A 20,703-nucleotide genomic window follows, 5' to 3' on the forward strand; every position below is an offset into this window, starting at 1 on the left:
TAAATATACAAATGAATATCGTTTGTGATTTATTTACGTTTATACCGTTCTTGTTACACGTATGAAGGATGAGTTGAGCTTCATGGTTGGGACCACGATTATTCTGAAAAGGAAATTTGATAGATGACAATACAATGTAATGAATGTACACAAAACATCTATTTTACATCTATTTGGATGAGACAGAATATAGCGTATTCAAAACTTTGTATGTACACAAATGTACACACAAAAAACAGCTTCAACAAACAAAACCACTAAGTAAATATGTGTGCGTATGATGGTATTGAGATAGGTTTCATAAGAAGAGGGTCAATAGTATTCAGTTTTATTTAGGTATATTTATATTTTGCACAGGGGATTGACAAAGGATAAGAACTGAGCAAACCATTTAGAAAGTGATATGAAGGTCATCAGTTGATATGTCTACATGGGCTTAAACACTCCGGATTAATCAGTGTTTCAAATAAGAAAAATGTTTCTGTATGTTGACTTTTGATTCTGCAATTGTAATATATGGTTAACGTCTTACCCAGGTCAAGGTCAACAGCTTCGCGGACGTGACGCTGGAAGAGGCTGATGTCTTCCTTGTCTGCTTCTGGAAACACAACGTGAAAACCCCATTGGTGTGTAAGCCCAGGAATTCAAGTAACGTATACATAGAGTATGTTAAAGCTCATGCTCCCATTTATAACGTACATCTATTTAATATGGTGAATGTCCACGTGGATGATTAAACGTTAATATAAATGTATCCTCCAATTTGAGTGATACTTGAAACATGAAATATCGTGGCCATGTAAAACCAGTGTGATCATCTTCTTTACCTGTGATGTAACCATCCTGGACAAGGTCCTCCACGTCTCTGGTTGCCAGCATCATCATGATCTCGTCGTCACTGACTTCCCCGTCACCGTCCACGTCAAACTCGCTTACGTCTCGCTTACCTGGTCACGTAAATTATAACATTTCTATTTCATGTTCTCCTGACTATTTCATGTCAGCTAGCCAGACGTGGAGAAGTAGTTTGGTAGTTGTATACGTGAAGTTCCGGGTTAGAATGAACCTTCAGTAACCCATGCTTGTCGTAAGAGGCGACATTTTGGTTACATCGTAAAACACGTAAGACAGAACAAAACAAGGAATCGCAACATTTCAGTGAGCACTGAGATAGTAAACAAATAAATAGATGAGAGCACTAAAACGGGTGAGGAGTAGGATATGATGAACTGAAATGTTGAGGTAAAAACGCAGCGGTGTGAATGGTATACATGATGGTAAGATGTTCAGGTGAATATAAATATTTAAGATTAACTGTTGTTAAAATAATGAATACCGGCTGGTACAAAAGAATGACGGAACCTGTTTGTTCTAGCTATCGGCATGTGCAGACGACGACCTGATGGAAGAAATTCAAAATCGTGAAAAGTCTTCATTGCTACCCATGTCAGAGCAACGGGGCGATAGTCATTTAGCACTTTCGGGTTTTGCCTTTTCGGGAGTGGTACAATGTTAGATGTTTTCCTCATGGTGGGTATATGATTGAATAGCAGGCTTGGTTGACACTTGTCATCGGTTCCCAATTGCGCAGATCGATGCTCATGCTGTGTTCACTGGATTGTCTGGTCCAGATTCGATTATTTACAGACCGCCGCCATACAGCTGGAATATTGCTGAGTGCGGCGTAAAACTAAACTCACTCATTCACTTTGGTAGTTGTATACGTTTCAGCCTATAACAGAATTTCTACGTTGATAACTGTGGTTGGGGAAGAAATACTTCGCACAATACTTAGTTCTCAAATAGTTGCCAATTACACTACCAATATCAGGTAGATGCGCACCCACATACGACACATTCATTTTAAGGCGGTTGGCCATTTATATCCGAATAGTTAGTTATTGTTTGCTACTATCCTTCATCGTAACCAGAGATAATAGAGAGCTATCTCACATCTCATAACCTTTTCACACCATACCCCTCACTGCAACCAGACGAGCACCTACCAGATTTAATTGCTTCCCCAACCTTTTTCACAGTTGAGACAACCTTCTTCCCGGCATTGACAATTGAAGTACCAACACGTTTGACGACACCTCCAACAGCACGTACAATATTCCTAAACCGCGGGAAACGAATACCCCAGGAATGAGAGCCGGGCAGGGCCACCATGGCGGTCAGGAACAGGACGACGAAGGCGATCTTCATCTGAGTACATAGGATTGATACATGAGAGAACTGTGAGCATCTTGCATAGACAGTCTTGTCATTTTGGTCAGAGACTGTTACTCGCCTTCAATCTAACGATAACATAATATCCCAACAAAATAAAAATGGTATGTACATGGAGCATCTAGACATGACAGCGATTAGGTGTAAATTAATAATGGACACTGTCGATCACTCTATTCTCATGTTGAAAGTAAGAGCCTGAACCTCCATTGACACCTCTGTTAAAAACATTCATTTGATGACAGTTATGGATACCACCATTATGTCCACAACAGCACATGGGCTATATATTGGTTAAACACGACCAACTGCATTTACAGCAATTTGTACATACACATGTTAATCCTCCTGAATAATATACTATGATTGCATCGGACGTAAACAACAGAGGACGAACGTGATAGCTATACAGAATCATGAAACATACACTTACCTTGCAGTTCTTGAAATCAGTGGACAAGGCTGTGGTAAGACTGGTACATACTGGGTATATTATATGTTACAGGGAATGTGTGAAACCAGGGATTTCACGTAATCCCTGAAAGAGTCAGTGATTTCATGAAATCCCTGTGACCCCCAGGGATTTCATGTATTCCCTAAAATTTCCAGGGATTTTATGAAATTACTGAAATATTAGCTCAGGGATTTCATGAAATCCCTGTAAGCCCTTATTGAAATAGAGAACACCAAATTTATAATGCGAGTACAGAGTATATCCTGATAAAATTCATTTGTTGGGACAAGATAGCCTGTTATCATACAAGCTATTACACTTCAGTAGCACATTAAAACATAAGGTATCGATTTACACTGGTTAGGACAACGGTTACATTTCTGGAAACCCTGACCACCACAATTCGACTCGAAAATCACAGCTGTGTGGAGAAACAGTCCATTGTCACATCATTCGTAGAAAGAAGACGCTGAGGACATACATGAAATATGTGCTTTGAAAAATACCTTTTCCTTCCCAAAGCCATATCCCAAAGCTCTTCTTCAACAGCGGGATGATGTATATTCCAAGTTACTTCTATGAATGGCCTAGTCTGTTTAAACTTAAACGTCTATTTTTAATAAAGAAAACGAATGATGCTATTTCACTGTAAAATGTTGAGCCATTCCGTACGGAATAATGAGAGATATTTGTGCCACAATATACAGAGTATAATATATGAATATTCAAAATGCAATAATAAGGGTACAAGTTACATTAAGAAGATATATACAAATTTACAGTACGCTTTTTAAGAATATTAAGGCAGGTTGTGACAGATAAAAACGATACACCTGGACAAGCTAGAAGAAAACTAACTTTTTCAACATTCCCAGATTTTTTAAAAAAACATCTAAAAGACTTGTACATTTAGATAAACGTTGCAATCGCTCATCAGCATACAAAGGACAATGCAATAAAACATGACACTCATCTTCAATAAAATAAAGTTTTAAGCTACAAACCTTAACTTCACACATTCACTGATATCCTAACAGGGAATGTGTGTAATGGAACACCATGAAAATCAGTAATTTCATGAAATCCCTGGAAATTTGAGGGAATACATGAAATCCCTGGGGGTCACACTGATTTCATGAAATCACTGAATCTTTCAGGGATTACGTGAAATCCCTGGTTTCACACATTCCCTGTAACATATATAACATGGATGTGTTGATGGTCACACGCGCTAAATCCTGCTACGATGACGTTTCTGACATTATCGGTCTAACTCAAATTAATATCTTCATGCCATTTGAAAGAATCGTACCTATATCGTACTTGAAAAAACAATCTCCACTCGTCTCATATGTACACACGCCATTTTGGTTTTTATGGCACAAAACATACGCCAGCCTTTCAGTTCTGTCAACTCCACGTGTCCATGTATAATCTCTTGAAAAGTCTCGGGTGCTGTAAACCTGATTGGACCACTTTGAAGCAAGAGTTATATGGTGCTGATTGTAAACGCCGTATCATAAATATGCTCTCACATGTTTTATTGTAGAACGTAAAATGCAAAGAATATTGTCTACCGAAAGAGATTAGGCGTAAAAGGTGAAACAGTGAATACAATATGATTAAATCAGTCTTGATACCAGGATAAACATGCCCTGATCCACCACATCCTAAATTTAAATAAAAATAACTATTGTTGCACAACTGAAATTTTAACTACTATCATTTGTTAATGACTTTGTGATAAGTAGTCAAGCTTACTTGTTACGGTTTATTTTTATTGATTATACCAAAGCATCAGACTCAACCTTTCCACATGACTCATCCTTGACAGATTATTTAGTTATTATAGACACATGGGTGGTGTCACTATAGCTGAAAGTCATAGAAAGGCGAAGAACTAGTCTTAATTTGTCTGCCAAAAGCGATTCCGTTTGTCTTGAAAGACAAAGTAGGGATTACAAAGATATTATTGAATGAGTTGTGAAACCAGGGGTTCGACATTTTCACTCACGAAATTTGCACAAAAACGGAGCATTTAACCACTTAAATTAGTAAAATACCTGTTTCTAATAAACGGCCACTGATTGATTGTTCAGTCTATTTTATCAATTATACTAAGCGACAATATCTGACATAAAATCTTCCACATTGTGGACGATGACTGGTTTTGTTGACAGGTGAGTCTGCAAGCTATTGTTGGCACATACCTGGTGTCAGTATAGCTCAAGGTCACGGATGTTTGTTCTTTCATTTGACAGACGCCAACTATTGATAAATGGACTTTCACACACCATAACAATGATGCACCGGAGATACAGTATGAATTATGATGTGACATTTCACATCTCGTATTTGTTTCACTCAGGACAATGACATGCAATATGATATACAGTTTGTCCACGTTTTCAACATACATGATTTCAAACAATATCATATCTAGGAAAACTTTGTCAGACGAATAATTGTTCAAGAGATAGTTTGGAAATCATAGCATATTAATTCATATTTAAATCACTACCTTTAAAATCCCAGATTACAACACACAGAGATGTTTGAGAAACAAACGTTGACGTGTAACCTTGGAGTCGTTTATACATTTTCTAATTTAGCCACGGTAAATGTAAATGGGTCTCATTTAATCTTACATTTCTTACAGTTCATTTTGACTGTGAAACACAAACCTACAGTCCCGCTACGTACGTCACACAAACCAGGTACTCCGTACACACAGACAAACGCTTGATGAAAGTAATTATTAGCCCTTTGAAAATACGAGAATACATGGTGAACAATAGACTTAAATTGTTTCTGTTCCACAAAATGCACCACCAATTCCCTGTTCAAAGATTGTCATGTTCCCTAATAGGATTATAGGAATACCTTAAGAGTGAGTGAGTGAGTTAAAATTTAACGTCCCATCGGCAATATTGCAACCATATCGGAATACCTTAAGAAGTAGGAAGTTCACTAAAGTGGAATTACATTTTCCCTAAACCCACGCCAGTGGAGTTACAGATCATCAGTTATCTGTGAGATTTTATAAGTTCCTAGCGTACACGAGGACCTTTAGACGATAAAACGTTGGGAACGGTAATCCTCAACTCCGACTTGGTGAGAGGTTATTCTTTCTATTCCCTGTACAGTATGACTCTTGTAGTTGTTTAAGAAGTTTAGAAATGGGATTTCGTGATCCAAGAAGGAGACATCAATGCCATGTTTGAAATGTCATCACATTAAATGGCTTTTGATGTTACGAACACTGGCAAAGTCATCTTCAATTATTTGAAACAATGAGTTCATTCAAGAACTTTAATTTTGTGTGGGCTCTTCGGAGTGTAAACCTTCATGCTCATGATCTGGCGTCAGAATGGCCATCGGGCCGGGCGTCTCGTGAAAGAATTTGAGGAAAGTGATACTTTCATTTTGTGTGGGTTCTTCGGAGTGGGAACCTACAGAATGGTCGTCGGGCCGGGCGTGAAACTTCGTGCAATTCGAAAAACTGCTTAGATGCCTTTTTTGACCATTTTAGCACACTCTGGTTCAGATGCAAAATACATCCACAAAATACATACCAATAAAAAACATCTATGTCAGTATAGTGGCTGATGTGGTTGAAGCTCTTGCTCGTCAGCTCGAAGATTTGTGTTTTTGATCCTAACGTTGATATAATGTGTTGATTTAATTCTGTGTTTCAAAACGTTGCTCACTCACTCTCATAGATGTTAACATCGATAGTTTGGGGCATATTCTGATTGATGACGGGTGATCACGTAGCAATGTCTTTTAAGAGTCAGCTTCTCCATGAAACTCGTTTCACTGATATCTGCAGTATATGTTTGTAAATGATATCTTCCTGGCATGTTTGTAAATGTTATATGCCTGGAATGTCTGTAGACCAAGCTTGTAATTCTACTCAGTCAGTTGCTCATTGTTATCTCCCAAGAGCTCCCCAAATTAGATGCTCTCAGATGCAATTTCTTGCTTTCTGATGGTAAAATGACTCCATTTATGTAATCTCCAATTTTATATTAAATATGGTACTGTCCTGCTACGATTCCCCAACTTTTTTTCATGTTTTTGAAAAAGGTTTCTTTGTTCAAAATTGTAGCATCTGTACACAATGTTCTGAACTCAACTTTACAAATATGTTTAGACATATCTGCATGTATACATGCAAATCAACTGTTTTGTTCAGTTTAAGCATTAATATACAATAGTTGTATTAATAACTTCAGTTGACAGTCCAGAAACCGCACGTGAAATTTACATCATATACATGATATATTCAGGTTTGTTCAATATGTTGGAGTCAAGTGGATTGAATGCAATCCTTTTTATAATTACGTCCTTTGTTCTTTAATTATCATTAGGTTTTGCACAATATACTCGTGCACGGCCATCAGCTCTGTTTGACATAAACCTGGACTCATCAGTGAACAGGACACGGTCCCACTGACGTATAGGCCCTCTCCCATGCTGTAGGCGTCTTTGTCGGTGTTGTAACGTGAGAATCTTTCGCCTTGCTGGTCGTCGCACAATGATCCCGAACCGCCCCAAGCGTCGACGCAAGAATTGTGACGATATCCGACTTGGTCCAGGGGTTGTTGCTGCTGTGACTGTTGCTGGCTGGAACCGGTTCCATAGGTGTGTGTGTCTGATCCAGTTGTCTTGTCGTTGGGTCACTGGTGGTCGGACACTGCGGGGACGGTGTCTGACGTGATTGGTTTGCTGATGTCGATGAAATAAGTTTCATACAGTGTTCCTATGAACATTAAGTCGACGAGCAAATTCCCGTTGTGCGGTTAGGCTTGGGGCATTTCAAGTGCCCGACACCGTTCATTTTCAGAAAGCCTTGGCATCAAAAGAGTTTACTTGTGGTTTGAAATTCAATGGATTTTCAGGGAACACTCATTGAACGTGTCTTTATCCACAATGAACACATCTATCCGCAACTCATGTTTAAATATCCGCAGAATGAATAGTTTTTCTCGAAATTGCACGTGCAAAGTCAGTTCACCTGGTTTTCAAAGAGTCTCGTCAAAGTTGCGATTGTACGCTTGGTTATCGTACTGTGGACCTTTTCTTCATGGTTTTGGTAAAACGTGATCCAATTCATCGAAAAATGTATGTGTCACAAGAACTTTTGTTGTTGAGTGTATAAATGTTTGTAACTATGTATTTTTTCTTGTACCCAGACATCTTTTGTGCAGTGATCGTCAAGTGCTCAATTGTGAGGCTTACACTCTCCAACACACACACGCACACAAGCACGCGCGCACACACACACACACATAAACGTGTTCGTGCATTAGTGTATGTCAATAATAACTATCTGAATAAATCAGATAAAGAAACTGCATCTAAATGGGTGAAAAATCCTACAGTAGAATCTGCACATGACACCTATTTGAATATCACAGATGACAAAATTGCATCTGATTGTGTAAACAATCACACATTAGAGTATGTAAGTAATAACTATCTGAACAAATCAGATAAAGAGATTGCATCTTAATGGGCGAAAAATCCCACAGTAGAATCTGCACATGGCACCTATTTGAATATCACAGATGAAGAAATTGCATCTGATTGTGTAAACAATCATGTATTAGTGTATGTAAGTAATAACTATCTGAACACATCAGATAAAGAAATTGCATCTAAATGGGTGAACAACCCTACATTAGAAGTTGCACATGATAACTATATGAATATCTCAGATGAAGAAATTTCATTTGACTGTTCAAACAACTCCACTATGTAAACTGTAAATAATACTCCTCTGAATATCATGGATAATGAAATTATAACTGATTGTGCAACCAAGGCAACATCTGAAACTGTACATGACCATTCCTTGAACGTCATAGATAAGGGAAATGTTAATAATGATTGTGTTTCTTCTGCTGCTGCGGACGGTAATGTTGATGGTGATAGTGATCTTGATGATAATGATGTTGTTGATGATGATGATGATGATGTTGATGATGTTGATGATGATGATGATGATGATGATGATGATGATGATGATGATGATGATGTTAATAACAAAGATGATGCTTTTGCAAATGATTATAATCAACAGATGGTAAGCTTTTTAAATCTAAATGTGTGTGGTCTAAGAAAGAGACTTGAATATGCCGAATTTACAGAGTTTATTGAAAAGTATGACATTATTGGTCTGCAAGAAACCAAAACTGACATCTTTGATGATATAAGATTAGATGGATATGAATTACATATTCATCACAGGTCTGGGTCCTTAGGAAAATCAGGTGGTATTGGTTTTGCAATCAGAAATACTTTAAAAGATTTAGTCACATGTCTAGAAGAAGAAAGCACTTATGTTCTGTGGATTAAGATATCAAAGTCTGTGTTTCACGTTGATCAGGATATGTACATTGGTATTGTATATCTCCCACCTGAAGGTTCTAAGTATGTGAATTGTAACGCATTTAATGAGATTGAACAATCCCTATTACACTGTCTATCAGTCAGTGATTATGTAAGCCTTATGGGGGATTTTAATGCCAGAACTAACACTATGTGTGATTACCTTTTACTTGATAAGCACATTGTTGATGATTTCGAAATGGACGTACCACAACTTGAAAATGATATTAACCCTCTGAATATATTAGACAAACTGAGCCTACCACACCAGAGGTGCACAGAAGATGAAGATAGGGCTAACAACTTTGGGTTTAAATTGATAGAATTGTGTAAGAATTTAAATCTCTTTATCTGTAATGGAAGAGTTGGTTCAGAAAAAACAATCGGCAAAGCAACATGTAAAGGTAAATCTGTTGTGGACTATGTTATTTCGTCACCATCATGTCTATGTCTTTGTGTTAATTTTGAAATAATTGATTACTCATCATTATATTCAGATGTCCACTGCCCTGTTCAATTTGTTTTAAAATCCCATAGAAACATCACAAATGAAAGTATCCATCCCTCGGTAAATCCATTTGAAGAAAACATTACTATATACAAACCGTTACGATATGATCCCCAAAATCGGACCTCTACTGTAATAATATAAATGTTGATAATATGGCACGCCTCACTGAGCGTACACAATGCGTAAGCGAACGCGGTGTTGACCCAGATCTGGTCAACGAGCTTGCAACAGACATAGCGCCCGTGCTGGTGGACGCTGCACGCGAAACCTTCGGCGTCAGGAGTGCGCGCGCGAATCGTCCCAAACAGAATAGAAAGAAAAAAGATAAACCGTGGTTTAACAATGAGCGTAGGAAAATGCGAAAATCATTCCATAAAGCTAAAAGAAAATATAAGTCACGTAACACTCCATTAAATAGAACGCACTGTCATCAAACGTCAAGAGCGTATAAAAATGTATGGACAAAAGTATGCGACAATATCAAAATGAGACCACTAAACAGTTTCGTGTCCTTATGAAACACTCGCCCAAAGAATACTGGAAGCTACTGAGTAAAGGGTATGTCACTAGATATGATAATACACCTGATATTGAAACATTCTTTGAGTTCTATAGACATTAATGAATCCCAGTCTAATGAGGATATATCAGATGATGTTGTAGATGATCAACAATATGACACTGATGTCTTAAATAAGGTTATAACGGGTGAGGAAATCCTTTCAGCAATTAAAAATCTTAAAAGAAATAAAGCTACTGGACTAGACTTTGTTGAAAATGATTATTTTATTGATGCTTCCACACATTTAATACCACTCCTAACCCATTTCTTTAACTTGATACTTTGTTCCGGATTTGTACCAGACTGTTGGTTACGGGGTATAATCAGACCGATATATAAGAAAAAGGGCGAACAACTAGATCCAAACTCATATAGACCAATAACAATTCTCAGTTGTTTCGGTAAACTATTCACAAGTATACTTAATGCGAGGCTCACTAAGTTTGTAGAAGTAAATAATATTTTAACTCGAGCTCAAGCAGGATTCAGAAGAGGTTTCTCTACAAGCGACAATGTATATGCTCTACATGCTATTAGAGAAATTTTAAAACAAACAAAACGAAAACTCTATTGCGTCTTTGTTGATTTTCACAAAAGCTTTCGACACTGTGTGGAGGGCTGGTCTGTGGTATAAACTGCTAAACCGTGGAATATCTGGTAAATTTCTTAGCTTAGTAAACAACATGTATAAGAATATAAAATCCACTGTCATGTAACATAATCAAATATCCTCATTCTTCCCATGAAACACGGGAGTAAGACAAGGGGAAAATGTATCGCCACTTCTGTTTTCACTTTTTATAAATGATATTGAGCCCTTTCTACTGAAACGAGGAAGTAAAGGTGTTAATCTAGAATACCAAACCGAAACCGAATTGATACTTTGCCTGTAGTTAATCTACCGTTGGACTGTTTAATATCGGCATTTGACACTTTGATTGCTCCGATCCTAATGTACTGCTCTGAAATCTGGGCATTTTTGAAAACATAAAACTAATAGAAAAAGTTCATTTAAAATTTCTTAAATTAGCAGCAGGTCTTCGAAATTCAACACCTAACTATATGATTTATGGAGAACTTGGTAGGGAACCCCTCTACATCAAAATATACAAACGTGCTATTCTATTCTGGCACAAAATGGCAAGTCATAATGAACTCCAAAACTAACAAATATTATCTACAGATTTATCACCAGTAATTTCACTGACAACAATGAAAAACTACTATGGACAACGTTCGTTAAGAAAATTTTAAATAACTGTGGATTAGGTGAAATATTTGACAATCCGTTTATGTGTTCTTCACGGTGGTTAGCTTCAAAAGTTGAAGACATATTGAAAGACCAGTTCCTGCAGAACTGGCATAGTTCCATTACTGAAAGCCCGAAAGTTGTGTACTATAAAATGTTTAAAGAAAATATAAGTTTTGAAAAATACCTTTATCTACCTAAAAACGTCTATTATCCAATCTTGAAACTTAGAATAACAAATCACAACTTACCAGTTGAAACCGGACGCTTGTCTGATACCCCAAGATTGGAACGTGTGTGCCATCTATGTAATTCCCCGGCGGTTGGTGATGAGTTCCACTACCTGTTCAGGTGTGAAGCCCTTCTCCAGCCGCGGTCTATACACGTACGTAAAGATCTCTACGAATGGCTAATATGTTCAAGCTAAAAAAAATGTTTATCTAGCACCAGAGTAAAAAATGTGAAAAACCTGTTTAAATTCATCAACATCATCTTTAGACTAGTTGCAGCTGCATGAGAATCATGTTAACTTACTTTGTCATATTTCATTTAAAATGTCACTATATATATGTATTTACCTTATATTGCTGTCATCTTGATTGATTATATTATCATATGCGAATTTATATTGTACTTTTCTCATGTACCACCGTTGGTGGGTTCTTTTGAGAATAAACTGTCTGTCTGTCTGTCTGTCAATAACTGACTGGCTTTTGAGTATATAGCATATAACTGACTGGCCATCTTGGTATATAGCATATGACACCGTGGCCATTGTCAAAACATTTAACCCTAATCTCCCTATAACGTATGGCCGATGACAGTGTGACGATATGACCAGTATATTAACAATGGAAACAATTCTGGAAGAACTGACCGTCATGTTGTACAAACTATACGCGGATGGACTGGTTGGTATACGCTCTGCACTGACGTAGTATGATTGCTTTCATGTTTGTTGTTTTAGGTAACAGAATAAAGTAATATTCTTCTAATTATCTAATATATAATGAATATCAAGGAAAATGAGTGAGTGAGTGAGTTTGTTTTACGCCGCTTTTAGCAATATTCCAGCAATATCACGGCTGGGACACCAGATATGGGCTTCACACACTGTACCCATGTGGGGAATCGAACCCGGATCTTCGGCGTGACGAGCAAACGCTTTAACCACCTGGCTACCCCACCGCCCCTCGAGGAAAATGAAAAAAATAGTATCACAGTAGTAGTAGACACAATGACGATGTGCGGCAGCTTTAAGAAATGTATCTCTGCAGACTTGAGATTTCATGGATGAGTGCCTTCATAGATAATATCTCGAGTTTTGAGGTTAGGTATAAAGGAACGAAAATGAAGCAATTCGATGATCATGCCTGGCAAGCGTTATCAAGTCACTAGACATAAGTCAAGCCAAGGTAAATTGCATGAGTGAGAGCAGTGCTTCCTGTTAGGTAGGAATGGCCGATCTTGCATGGGTGTATCATGTACTGATAGGCATTTAAGCCCGAACCCCCCATTCATATGTTTATCTCCGTATTGAGACCCAGAGCCACGGGTAAGGTGCTGAGAAATCTAGACACATTAAGAATACACAAATAATATTACAAACACAAATGAATATTTTTGTGTGATTTATTTACGTGTATACCATTCTTGTTACACGTGTGATTGATGAGTTGATCTTCATAGTTTTCTCTTAGGAACACGATTATTCTGAAAAGGAAATTTGATAGATGACAATACCATGTAATGAATATACGCAAATCATCGAGTTTACACCTATCTGGATCAGACAGAATATTGTGTATTCAATTCATGTCCACAAATGCGCACACATAACATTTCCAGTAAACAAAACCACTGAGCAATATATGGTGATTCTACCGCTGTGGTGGAAAGGTGATTTTGTAATAATATTTCTTTTCAAAATGAGCAAGTTGAGGAACACAATCACAAGAAAGTCAGCAGAGTTTAGTTTTACTTTGGTACATTCACATTTGGCCCATTGGACTGGCAAAGGTTAAGAATTGATGCAACCATTTAGAAAATGTAATGAAGTTTGCCACAGCTTTCGAATCTGGATTGTCAATGGACCCAGTGAAACCAGCAATTATCATTTCTCACGTGAGTCAGAGTACAATTCATTGTTGTGTTTGGGGAAATGTGACATGTCTACATGGGCATATACACTCCAGATTAATCAGAGTTTAAAAATGTGAAACTTAAAGCAAAAACGTGTGATAAGATTTAAACCCTGTTTCTGTGTGTTGCGTGTGAACGTTTGCAAATTGATTCTGCAACCGTTTAACGTCTTACCCATCTCGAGGTCTTCAGCTTCCCGGACGTGACGCTGGTAGAGGCTGATGTCTTCCTTGTCTGCTTCTGGAAACACAACATGAAAACCTCATTGGTCTGTAAGCCTAGGAATTCAAGTAATATATAAATATAGTATGTTAGATGGTCATGTTCCTGTGATATGTGGAATGTTTACCTCCAAAAGTTAATATAAATTTCTCTTCAAATGTGAGTGATACTTGAAATATGAAATATCGTTATCATGTAAAAGAACTGTGGCCATCTTCCTTACCTGTGATGTAACCATCCTGGACAAGGTCCTCCACGTCTCTGGTTGCCAGCACCATCATGATCTCGTCGTCACTGACTTCCCCGTCGCCGTCCACGTCAAACTCACTTACGTCTCGCTTACCTGGTCATGCAAATTACATTTCTATTTTACGTTCTCCTGACTATTTTGTATCAGCTAGCCAGTCCTGGTAGTTGTATACGTTGCTGATTATTCCAGAATATATAACTTTGGTGTGGAACTACTTCGCCCAATATTTCCTTCTCAAAAAGGAGATTTGTTTTGTAATTCATATCCGAATAGTTAGATAGTTATTTCTATTATCATTCTTATAACTATTACCTAGAGATGATAGGTGGCTAGATATACATCGCTTGGTTGTTTGCCAACGATGGAAATTATCCGAAAATGGAGATAAGCCTTATTCTATGCCTTAGCATTATTTCAAATCTCATAACATTTTCCCAAAATGCCCCTCATTATCATCAGACAAACAAGACCTACCAGATTTGATTGCGCCTACAACCTTCTTCCCGGTATTGACAACTGTAGTAGCAACACGTTGGACGGTACGTCCTACAGTACGTATAATACGCCTAACCCGCGGGAGACGAATACCCCAGGAATGAGAGCCGGGCAGGGCCACCATGGCGGTCAGGAACAGGAGTACGAGGGCGATCTTCATCTGGATACATAGAATTGACACATGAAAGAACTGTGAGCACTTTGTACAGACAGCTTTTTCTTTTCTGTCAGTGACTGTTACTCGCCTTGACAATCACGATGGGCATGAATCTAACGATTCATTATCAGTTAGGGTGCACGTACACTACGTCCTATTTTCTATGCCATGCGTCATGCGAAGCGTTTAAAAACGCACACCGCGTATTTTACTATGACCGTGTACACAACAACCGATTTGTCAATGCAATGCGATCCTATGCGATGGAAATAGGTGCTGCACCTATTTTCATCGCATCGCATCGCATCGCATATTTGTAATCGCATATGATTCCATGTGTGACGTCATCATTTTGCTAAAATTAAGGGTGTTTCCCAATGATATGCGCTTCACAGACAATGTTAGCGTCATTCATGTAAAGTGACATGGTGCAGCTACTATTCCCTATTCATAACATGACCGAGAACAACAATACAATTAAAATATTGTATTTCATTATTGTTTCTTTCAGAAATGCATACGTTTTATATGTTTAACTTCTTTGCCAAATATACAGGTGTAAGTAGTTGATGCTGAAGGTGTAAGTAGTTGATGCTGAAGGTGTAAATAGTTGATGCTGAAGGTGTAAATAGTTGATGCTGAAGGTGTAAATAATTGATGCTGATCAATCTGAAGGAGTATTTATATACAAGGCGTATTTAAAGGTTTACAATGGTATACTATAGCAAAACACAAGAGGAAAACGCATGTAGTTTGATAGAAAATCGGGCGTAGTGTGAATGCACCCTAAACTTAATATGTAGCAGCTAGCGATTAAAGCGTTTAGGCTAAATTCATAACAGAAATGGTTATTCTTTATTCTCAATTTGACAGAAAGAGATTGAATTTCCATTGACACGGCCTGTGTTAAATATTTGCACATGTAAATATTTGTGCATGTAAGTTTCCTGATTTACTGTGATTGCATCGGGCGTAAACAACAGAGGACGAACATGATGGCTATACACACTCATGCAAAATACACTTACCTTTGCAGTTCTGGATATCAGTGGACAAGGCTGTGGTTAGACTGGTACACACTGGGTATATATAACATGGATGTGTTGATGGTCACACGAGCTAAATCCGGATACGATGACCTTTCTGACATTATCTGGATATCAATCTGACAACTCGATTAGTTTGAGAGACATCAAAAGAGTAGGATTGGGAGTGTATTTCACATTTTAACACTTTCTATCACTTTGATGTAAATTTTGCTATGCATGCTAAAGCTATGGATAACATATGTTGACATTTCTACATAAAGTTGTTTTAAAAACCGTTGTTTTTCTTAAAAGTTATGCGACTTTTCTGACATTATCAGGCTAACAATCTGACAACTCAATCAGTATCTTCTTTAAGTGCGGGTGGCAGTTTGTTTGACTTGTCTCAATGAGAATCCTTAACTATTTTAAATACAAAACTCCACTCGTCAAAACCACGCACTGAACGCAAGTCATTTTCTTTCATCTGAAAAGAATTCTAAATTGCAAAATGGCGATCAGGATTTCTGTCACTGATGCGTCATATTTGGACATGGCTTCCACGTGTCCCTAAAACGTCTTGAAAAGTTCTTGAGTCCGGTAAACCTGATCAAACACTTTCAGGTAATTGTAATATGGTGCTATCTCGTATTAAAAGTATGCTCTTGATTATCGGCCGAAACAGATTCAATTTGAAGTAATAAGCGAGACTGTGATTACAAAGATATGACTGAACCAATCGTGACACCAGGTGTCCGTCAAAAGGATAAACATGCCCTGTTGTACCTGCATGATCGGTCACTCACGAAATTTGCATAAAAATAACTATTCTCATGGAAACGAATAAGGGAACACATGAAAGTAAAGTGTATCTTTATTCTTTAACCAGGTTTCTTCACAAGGTATGTATTGCACTGCGGATGAAATACTGGGAACAAATAAAGCAACACCTGTACATTCATGTGTTCCCTTAATCCAACGGGGCATTTAACTGCTTACATTTGTTAATGACTATTTGTAATACTTAATCAGAAATTTGCATAAAAGTAACAATTTGTTTTCCATCAGTGCATTTAACTATTAACATTTGTTAATGACTATTTGTAATAATTAATCACTTTTTATTGTTTCAGTGTATTTATATTGATTATGCTAATGGACTTCAGCTGGCACACACCCCATCCACATTGTGAACGATGGTTCGTCCTTGACAGATGACAAATGCAAGCTATCATAGAATCATACAGGGTGTCAGTATAGCTCAAGGTCACGGATGTTTGTTCTTTTATTTGACAGACATCAAGTGTTGATAAATGGAATTTCGCACAACATAACAATGATCCATGGAGATACAGTATGAATTATGACGTGACATGTCACATCTGGCATGTGTTTCACTAAGGACAATGGCACTTGATATGATGTACAGCTTGATTACCTTTTACCATCGATGATTCAAACCATATATTCAGGCCAAACATAGCTACACGATAACTTGTTCCAGAATCAGCGAACAGTCATAGCATGTCATACCCAAACCTCTACCTTTAAAATAGCAGATGTCAACACAGAGAGGTGATCAACATTGATATGTAACCTTCAAGTCGTCTTCCACGGTACATGTAGCTATTATCGTCTCATTTATTCACAAATATCTTACAGTTTTTAATCACTGAAAAACGCAGACCAAAAATTCCACCATAGATGTTAATTGTTCACAAACTGCAGTGACCAACCCTGCCCCTCTCACACCAACCTCTCTTGATTCAAGTAAACATTAGCCCTGTGCATATTCGAGAATGGATTGTGAAAGTCACAAAAACGATATCTTGTGCACATACGAAATCAAAATATATATTGGAAATACAGTAATTGGTATATTGAACTGAACACATATGCATGTGCTACGTTTCGTAGGTGGTTTCGATATGGGCACGTCTCGACAGCACGATATTCAAGTACTATCTTGGCCTGCAAATTCAGCGGATGTCTAACCTATAGAGTATATGTGATTAGTGTATAGATAACGTCTCTGTAAAATGTGGTGATAGGACATTCGGCAAGAAAAGGGCATACCTATCGGTACCGACTGTGCCCCCGCCTTGCTAAATGATTTCTTTATGCACATAAATGGTATAAAAATGACTCAAACTTGTAACAGCCAAGAAGTTCAGATATCGTTTAATTTTTAATTGTGCTCGATGATTAGATATGGTTTAATCATGCACGATGATTGGGTATCGTTTAAGTATGCTCAAATACAACCTTCCCTTTCACTGAATTCACCTGCCCTACCAATTAAAGACTCACAATTAGATATATGTATACTAGGCACATAAAGAAACTGTGGATACAAACAATTTAAATCTAACTTTATCAAACTTGTGTAGACACATAAGGATTCAAACTCAGAGATTAATGAGATGTATCCAACTTGCAGGCACGTGCCACGTTCCGTGACGTCAGTGGGTTCGTCCTTGCAATACGTTGTTGCACGTGCATTCCGGGAAAGAGAAACAGAGCAAATGAATGCCACACAATACTGTCACTTTGGAAAGCTCAACCCTTGCCCTTGCGATCGTTCAAAAAATTAAACGGCTATTGAAACGCATAGCATGCCAAGGCTCACGTCTGCATAACGTCATGAGGCCATTGGGATGGTCCGTGGGGGAATGTCTCAACGAGAAGTGGCTGCACATTTCGAATGCCACCGGAACACCATTTCTGCACTGGTGAGACGCTACCAGAACACACATGACGTCATCGATCGGCCACGTTCTGGACGTCCACGTGTATCAACGCCAACACAGGACACATGGATAAGGGTGACCCATCTTCGCCACAGGTTTCAGACTGCAGTGATAACTGCCCGAACCATCCCAGGACTTCGCCGTATCCACCCCAACACAGTTCGACAACGTTTACGCCATCACGAGATCAGACCACGACGTCCCGCCATACGGCCTATCCTGACACAAGGTCATCGACAAGCTCGCCGAATATGGTGCCGAAATCATGTCCGCAGACCCTTGTTTTGGTGGAGAAATGTTGTTTTTACAGATGAGTCCAGGTTTAACATTTCCCATAGTGATGGACGTCAACGTGCCTATAGACGCGTGGGAGAACGTTATGCACAGGCCTGTGTCTTGGAGAGGAATCGCTTTGGTGGTGTTTCCGTGATGATTTGGGGTGGAATAACAGCACGCCAAAGAACTCCTTTGGTGATTGTTCAGGGCAACTCAACTGGTGTGGGCTACAGGGATCAGATTCTTCGACCTGTGGCAATTCCTTTTCTGCAACGTCATGGCCCTGGGTTAACATTCCAACAGGACAATGCCCGCCCTCATACGGCAAGGGTTGCTATGGATTTCTTGCAACACCACAACGTTGACTTACTGCCTTGGCCTGCAAATTCACCGGATCTCTCCCCGATAGAGCATGTTTCGGACGAGATGGATCGAAGTATACGCCGTCTTCCTCATCCGCCAGATAACGTCCTTGACCTTGCAACAGAACTTGAGAGAATCTGGCGTGACATCCCACAAGCCTTCCTTGCACGTTTAATAGGCTCTATGCGTCGTCGATGCACTGCTGTCCTCAATGCCGATGGTGGACATACCCGTTATTGAGCTTGTGACATGGTCGTTTGACCCCTGTCCCGCTTGTGGACTCTTGACGTCATTGTGATTGACTTTTCATTTGAAATTCTCCCGACTTGTTATGGTCTCATGATCCCTCCATTAAAGCTTATATGTACCTTTGACATTGTTATCGTACTTATCAACTTGGATAATATTTTGACAATGCACAGTTTCTTCATGTGGCTAGTATATATAGAATCAGAGTAATCACAAACTATCCATAAATCTGTATTACAAGAGCGATGACCTACTTCATATTGTTCCAGTAGCTCCAGCCTTACGTGGCTACATGTTCCAACATTGAAGAAACAATCGTCTACACACTTTGTACGATCATTTCCATGAGTGTTATTTATTAATGGATGTTCTAGGCACTAACTGCACATCGAGTGTCACAGGGGAACAGATAATCCATCCGAACGTCGTAAATTCTACTGATACTGTTTTGCTGGTTTGGTAGTTACTGGGTAAAACATCTTGAAAGAACATAACGGACGCATTTCTTTTGCTATTGTGACATTCATGTTTTAATGCAAGACATAGTGTTGTCAGACAGCTGATATCTGAGATATATTTTCCCATGTTACTTCATAACGATCTAAGCTTGATGTATTATATGAATTCTTATTAAATCTCTATTTAAGACAAACATTATCTATTGACAATAAGATCTTTCCAGTCTCCATCGGGTAATTTCCTGACTCATTAGACTTGCAAAACATTTTTCGTTGTTTGTGGGTATTGCTTAACTTAATATAATCTGCGTCTTTCTGCAGATGTCTTTACTGTTCTCAGATCAGAGTCGATGATCGAAGTGAAGAAACTGCATAATATATTTTACATAATAATGAAATCGACAACCATTTCCGGGGTCATAGGTACCCGCAGGTAAGGTAGAAACCATTGAACGATTATGTTTACCAAATAAGCAGGTGTTTGTGAATCACTCTCAAAAGGGTGATGGTACCAGGTGTTAGCGAACGAGTGAGCGTGTCCTTCACCTCCGGTTGCACTCATCACATACACACGGAACGGCTAATTCATGTTCTAACCTTGGTCAAATAACCTTTGCGCCAGGGTCCTGTGACTTGGAGATGTCCATTCGAAAGAGGGTCGATAAATGGGTCTACTCGAATGGTTTTACCATCCATCCTGATTGGTGCCGGTTCTCTCTACCGATATTGCAGTGGACGTGTGTCTGGGGAGGGTGAGAACTCCTAATAATCCGTTTATGAACATGAGCATGGGTGGAATTGCCTCGGATGACATGTGCCTTTATGCCGAATTTTCTTGTTTCAATAATGTTTGAACTGAATTAAACAAAACTGGAAGTATATAATATATATTTGATATTTCACGTTTCTACC

At 38.5% G+C, this 20,703-nt stretch overlaps 1 protein-coding gene across 1 annotated transcript; it reads right to left on the minus strand.

Moving 5' to 3' along the window:
• Positions 1-16: 16 nt before the first annotated feature.
• Positions 17-15,707, minus strand: LOC124263167. Its single transcript, XM_046697735.1, has 5 exons — positions 15,699-15,707; positions 2,007-2,208; positions 828-947; positions 533-598; positions 17-103 (listed from the first exon to the last, which is right to left on the minus strand). The coding sequence occupies exons 2-5, from the start codon at positions 2,206-2,208 to the stop codon at positions 99-101; spliced, it is 393 nt and encodes a 130-aa protein (XP_046553691.1). The 5' UTR covers positions 15,699-15,707; the 3' UTR covers positions 17-98.
• Between the last annotated feature and the right edge of the window lie 4,996 nt (positions 15,708-20,703).

This window comes from Haliotis rubra, unplaced genomic scaffold, assembly GCF_003918875.1.
Source record: "Haliotis rubra isolate DU_JTF1 unplaced genomic scaffold, ASM391887v1 Scf87, whole genome shotgun sequence".
Taxonomy (NCBI): domain Eukaryota; kingdom Metazoa; phylum Mollusca; class Gastropoda; order Lepetellida; family Haliotidae; genus Haliotis; species Haliotis rubra.

What these genes read in the sequence shown, in the direction of transcription:
- LOC124263167 (XM_046697735.1), bottom strand. Translation starts at nt 2,208, where the DNA reads ATGAAGATCGCCTTCGTCGTCCTGTTCCTGACCGCCATGGTGGCCCTG. An exon ending in TGGGGAAGCAATTAAATCTG is followed by an intron (nt 948 to 2,006) that starts GTAGGTGCTCGT and finishes TTACGTGACCAG; the next exon opens with GTAAGCGAGACGTAAGCGAG. An exon ending in CCAGGATGGTTACATCACAG is followed by an intron (nt 599 to 827) that starts GTAAAGAAGATG and finishes TTGTGTTTCCAG; the next exon opens with AAGCAGACAAGGAAGACATC.